Source organism: Electrophorus electricus, chromosome 2 (genome assembly GCF_013358815.1).
Source record: "Electrophorus electricus isolate fEleEle1 chromosome 2, fEleEle1.pri, whole genome shotgun sequence".
NCBI lineage: Eukaryota > Metazoa > Chordata > Actinopteri > Gymnotiformes > Gymnotidae > Electrophorus > Electrophorus electricus.
In genome coordinates, this window is record NC_049536.1 from 10957449 (window position 1) to 10963202 (window position 5754).

At 35.8% G+C, this 5754-nt stretch overlaps 1 protein-coding gene across 6 annotated transcripts in view; it reads left to right on the forward strand.

The window, feature by feature from the left end:
• myrf (myelin regulatory factor) overlaps positions 1-5430 on the forward strand; it is a 24055-nt gene extending 18625 nt beyond the window's left edge. For 5 of the 6 annotated variants that reach the window (XM_035523834.1, XM_027033224.2, XM_035523833.1 and 2 more), the window contains exons 19-27: positions 452-535; positions 874-950; positions 1083-1202; positions 1619-1846; positions 2017-2110; positions 2293-2355; positions 2437-2542; positions 2638-2712; positions 2802-5430. In XM_035523834.1, coding sequence (XP_035379727.1) covers positions 452-535; positions 874-950; positions 1083-1202; positions 1619-1846; positions 2017-2110; positions 2293-2355; positions 2437-2542; positions 2638-2712; positions 2802-2897 — 943 coding nt within the window. In that variant the 3' untranslated portion in view covers positions 2898-5430. The remainder of the gene's footprint in view (positions 1-451; positions 536-873; positions 951-1082; positions 1203-1618; positions 1847-2016; positions 2111-2292; positions 2356-2436; positions 2543-2637; positions 2713-2801) is intronic. The other variant, XM_035523838.1, reaches the window with a different exon arrangement.
• The last annotated feature ends 324 nt before the right edge of the window (positions 5431-5754 follow it).

Sequence of the window (5754 nt, forward strand, 5' to 3'; positions counted from 1 at the left end):
GTTTCAAAAACTATGTGGGACCGTTTTTGTTACGTCATATATTTGTCTAAGAATTGTACTTGGGTAAAAGTTTTAGACTACACTTTCATGATGCATAAACTGGAATCCAATGTAAAAATACATTTTACATTAGATAGGTGATGTCATTATGCAGTGGCATACTGATAAGAGTTGTGGACTAAATAAAATGTTTTACAGTATCGTATAATAATGCCTCATTTGTGGTGATTTTGATAAGCAATAATGATTTTTTTCATTTCATCATCATGATTGGATCTTGGCTTTAGAACTGAGTCTTAAATGTTTCGGTTATATTTTATTTAATTTACAGATACTTTACAACCTCCCAGACCTTTTGTTGGAGTTCTTTCTGTCCTTCATGAATGACTTTATCTCTGTTAGCTTTTCTGACTTCTAATGCTTCCATTCTTTATGGTTCATTTGATTGTAGTTCTGTGTCCTCGTGTGTTCTCTTCATCTCCTGGATGCCCTTACTTACTGCCACTGTCACTTTCTGTCCATCCATCTGTCCATGGTATGCTGTTTGTCCTTCCTGTTTTCTTGCATTTCCCTTTCCTGACATTCTCCAATACAGTGGTGTGTATTCTAGGACTCAGATCTTCCAAATGGTTTATTAGAGGGGCCTCCACACAAGTAGTGAAATAGTGAAGATTCTGGAGACAAAATTAACTAAATAAACAGAGTCTAACACAGTTCCAGGCAGTTTAAAGTGTTTTGAGACTCACAAGGTCTTAAAATATTTTTCCATACATTTTCTCCTATTTAATTTTCATGTTTTCCACATCACAATTTGGGGTGGCCTTTTAGCAACTGTTCGATGTACATATCAGTTACTGTGTGTTACACTTGCAGGTCAAGCTCTGCTCTCGACTCATCTCGTAAGACTGTCTATTCCTCTCCCAAAGCATCTGTCTCCACTCTCTCCTCAGGTACCTAAATATCAGATAATTACAATATGTGCTCACATAATCACATGCACATTCTTTTGTATCTACATGCAATGTAAAATATCCTGGGTTTGAGAGATTATGATTTTGAATAAATTACACATTCTGTTATAGACACAAAATCCACCTCTCCAACTATGCTTGTTCATCCAGCTTGCTGCCCTCCGACAACTGCCAGGACCAACCAATCAGCTACTGTTAGTCTTTTGTCTGGTACCAACCAATCCCCATCAGGTACTGCAAGGACGTCACACTTTCTAAAATAGAAAACAAAACAGAGTGACTTCATTCTGTTGACCGTGCCTTCCAAATACCCTTCTGTCTATACAAACTTGGCATGTAGCCCATAATTTCCGCTCCGATGGAATGAATGAATGAGGGGGATTGACACAGCCTGCAGCACAGCACTGTTGGTGGGCATGTGGTGTTGTATTCAGCATGCCTCTGGCCTGGGCTTGTTCTCTTACTTACACAGAGCTGCTTGTGTAGCAAAGGATGCTTTCACCCCCAGTGTTCTTTCAGTATATATCGCCTGTATACTTAGCTCTCACACAAAGAACCTCATCTAAAAAAAGATGAAAACTTAATTGATCATCAGAATGTGAGATTAGATACTTATCTCCATTTCATTCTGTCTCTCTCTCTCTCAGTGGTCTCCAGTAGTCCTACTCCCACCCTGGCCAGTGTAAATAAGAAGGCAAAGTCTCGGCCACTGGATAAGGACAGCAGGAGCAGGAACCGGCTGAGCGATACCTCAGCCCCTCTATTCCTCAACAAAGCCAAAAAAACCCCTCAGCCCCCAGACGGAGACCCGACCAACCGCCTGCCTGAGAGCCAGCAGCCACTGCCCCGCCGGCAACGCCACATACACACAGAAGGTACACCCATTGGTTTACGCATATGCGCATATACACCTATAATGGAATTTCATCTGAACTTTATATGAATGCTAATCCAGAATAATCTGATTTTTAATCCTAAAGAAATATATTCTACTAAATTTCTCTATAATGAGTTGAGTGACCTCAAGCTGCTGTTCCCCATTCAGGTGGAAATTTCCAGCCACCTCTGATGGAACTTTACATTCTTGAGACTAATCAGGAGTTGAAGACATTGAAATGTGCCACAACAGAGAGATGCAGGTGTGTGTTTCTGTGTGTGTGAAACAGGGACAGAGATAGAGAGAGCAGAAAATTTTGTAATCTTGTACTTTGTAACTCAGTTAGAACCTGTTATTTCTAGTATATATCTTGTTTTCATTCTGCATTTGAGCTCTTAGATATTAAAATGTTCTTGTACTCTTTTCTGCATACTTTGTCCATAGCTACACAATATTTCTGCATGAAAATAAAAATTCATCCATATCCCACATCACTCTATACATGAGGTAAGTGTGAGTGTCAATCTGTGTAAATGCACCCTTTCCACTTTACCATTGTCTTCTCACCGGACAACCGTATTCTTTAAGATCTTCTGAAGTTGTGTGGGTGTGGCAGTGTAGTATCACTAGAGGGCGCTTATGTCCAAACCACACAGAGCCTGAACTAGATGAGGCCAAGAACACCTTCACAAAGGTAAACAACTTACATCCCTGAGCTATGTATTAACTATATAATCTTTAAGGGAATTTTTAATAAAATGCTTTTGTGCTAAATGTTTTTCTTTCCAGGGGACAAGTCACTTGTGGTCAGTTCCAGTGGCATCATTTAAAGGTGTTGCCTACCATTTCCGGGTGTCACTTTTTGTAAGTTCTAATTTCTATTGTCTACTGTTCTGTCATGTGTGTTGTGTTCCAATGAAACATGTTGCTGAAATGTTCCTCCACTTTTACAGGGTGACACAAGCTGCTCTGACTCTGGTGAACAGGATATACAGGACACTATGCAGTTCTCTGATTACTATATCATCATTCAAAGCAGATGTACCTGATGAGGACCAAATTAGCAAATGCCAAGCCTCTTAATTTTCTATACACCATTTGAACCCAATATAAAATTTTAATATCCACACCTTTTTAGCATCATTTGTGATTTTGTGAGACTAAAAGTGGCAAAATAGTGAATCATCTTTGAAGCCCTGTTAAATACATGGTTTGTGGTCCAAACCCCAACTCTGCCAAGTTGCCACCATTGGGCCCCTGAGCAAAGCCCTTAACCCTCAATTGCTCAAGTTGTACTCAGTCATAATTGTAAGTCGCTTTGGATAAAAGCGTCAGCTAAATGCCATAAATGTAAAAATGTAATGTAAATGTGAGAGAAGTAATGGAAATTCCAGTGTCAAAATAGACTTGTCTTTTAGCCTACAAGATTACGCACCCCATGACCACCTGCAAAACAAACACACGCACACACGCACACACACACACACACACACACACACACACACACACACACACACACACACACACACAGCTTCTATGTGTCTGTGTATATGAGTTTATGTACTTTTTTCTTGTCTTTCACAATTATTGTCATGAGGCTAATTGCCAATTTGTATGAACTTGTATCCTGCAGGAAGATATTGAAGATATTGACTTGTCTGTTGCTAGGACAACCTGCACTGGAAGGGAATGAGATACCCCCTGCTCATAAACACATTTTTTATCTTGTTATGCTTGGAAATAAGAAAATTATGGGCAGCGTTATTTTTGGATGAAATCATCCTTTATTACCTTCCCTGAACACTATGTCAGGCTTTATACTATGTCTATACTATATACTGTGCTCTAGAACACTATATCAGGCTGATTTCTTCCCACAAACCTTCCCATCTATACATTCAGACATCTGGAAATACTAAGAATTTTATTATTATTATTATTATTAGTAGTAGTAGTAGTAGTCTGAGCCACTGAAGCCATACTGTCATAGCATCTCAAAAAACAGCCACTGGACCTTAATGAAACCACTGGATTTGACAAGACACTGGAACCTACTAAATGGACACACTGGAACAATTGTCAGATGCAGTCTAACTCTGTCAAAACACTGGATTATAATGGCATCTAAAAATACTTTAATAATGACATTTTTCCTTGTTAAAATGAGCACGGTTGCTTCAAAACTATTTTCCACTGCGATTCAAAATAGCATTCATATTTAGCTTTCTGAATTAACAAAATATGCCTAGTTTTGCCCATGTAAATGTATAAAATATTTGTTTTGTCTTTACTATATTTGTAAGGATTCTTTATAAACATTGGTTTATGCGTACACACTTGTATAGACATAATCATGTCCTGCCACATTTTCCGAAGAACAATTAATTCCTTTTATTAGTATTCATTAGTCTTTTCAGGAAAGAAACATTTACGTAGTCTGTATAAACATTGAAATCATCTCCCACTCCTATGAAAACATTGTTTTCCCCGAAACAGCATCTAGTGTCAGTCTTTTGTTCTTTTTCATGTATACTATTCACATTAATGTATAAATAACAGAAATAATACAGATTCTTAAGATATTTATGCAGTATTTCAAAGCAATAAAATGTGACATAGCAGACTGTGGAAGGATAAGTGTGAAATAAGTAGCCTACGGTGAAGCATTAAATTACATTTGCTGAATGGCCACAATGAAATCTAACTATGAATCTGTATGACCTAAAACTTTTTTTTGTAACTATTTGTAATTTGGCTGATTCAGTGAATGCACTAAACCAACAGTATGTCAACTGAGTTAAGAAACAGGACGAGAGTGAGAGTAATGAATGAAATAGGAATGAAAGTGAATTAAATGGAATGTGAGAGTGATGTTGATTATTGATAAAAAAAAAAAAAAAAAAACTAAATTGGTTCACAATGTTTTTGCTTATACTGTAGGTAGTAGCAGCCTTTATTATCCAGTGGCCTTTACTGGAAAATGACATGGGCAGCTCCAGACTATGCACTGTAAATAATATTATTTTCTAATGTTTTCTCATGACATTGAACTGCTTTTAATGCTTTGGTGAGAATGCAGTGTGATTTTATTGTATTTTATCATAATTTTATAGTAATCAGTATTCATTATATTTGTTGGGTTTTTTTTTTCCTCTTTTGGTCTCAATACTTTTAATGTTGTATTGGTATGTAACTTTAATTCTATAACTTTAGTTATAGATGAATTTGTCTTCATTAATTATAACTAAGTTTTTTCATAACAGATTTCAATTATGCAAAACTATACTCCTTTTTAATTGTTGGTATTTCATGATTAGGATAATCAAAACAAATCACATTTTTATATTTCATTTTAGATCTTATCCTGTTCAAGTCTTTGGCTTAAAGCACAGTGTGCACTAAAGTTTGAAACAACATACTTAAACATTTCTTACTCATTCACATGGCCCTTTGAAATTTTAATACTTTTCTTTTGTCACCATTTCAAGACAACCTTTGTCTTCTTATTATGAAAGTGTACTGACCTTTATAATATGAATGCACAACAATTTGATGATTAAATTTCTGAAAGCTGAAAAGATACATTTTGCTCATTATTAAATGTATATTATATATTTAAATGTATTATATATATATATATATATATATATATATATATATATATATATATATATATATATATATAACACACACACAGCACTGTGAAAAAGTTTTAGGCAGGTGTGAAAAAATGCTGTAAACTAGGAATCCTTTCAAACATACAAATAATAATTTTTTTTATTTTTTATCAATTTCCAAAATGCAAAGTGAGCGAACAAAAGAAAAATCTAAATCAAATCAATATTTGGTGTTATTACCCTTTGCCTTCAAACCAGCATCCATTCTTATAGGTACACTAAATCAGGG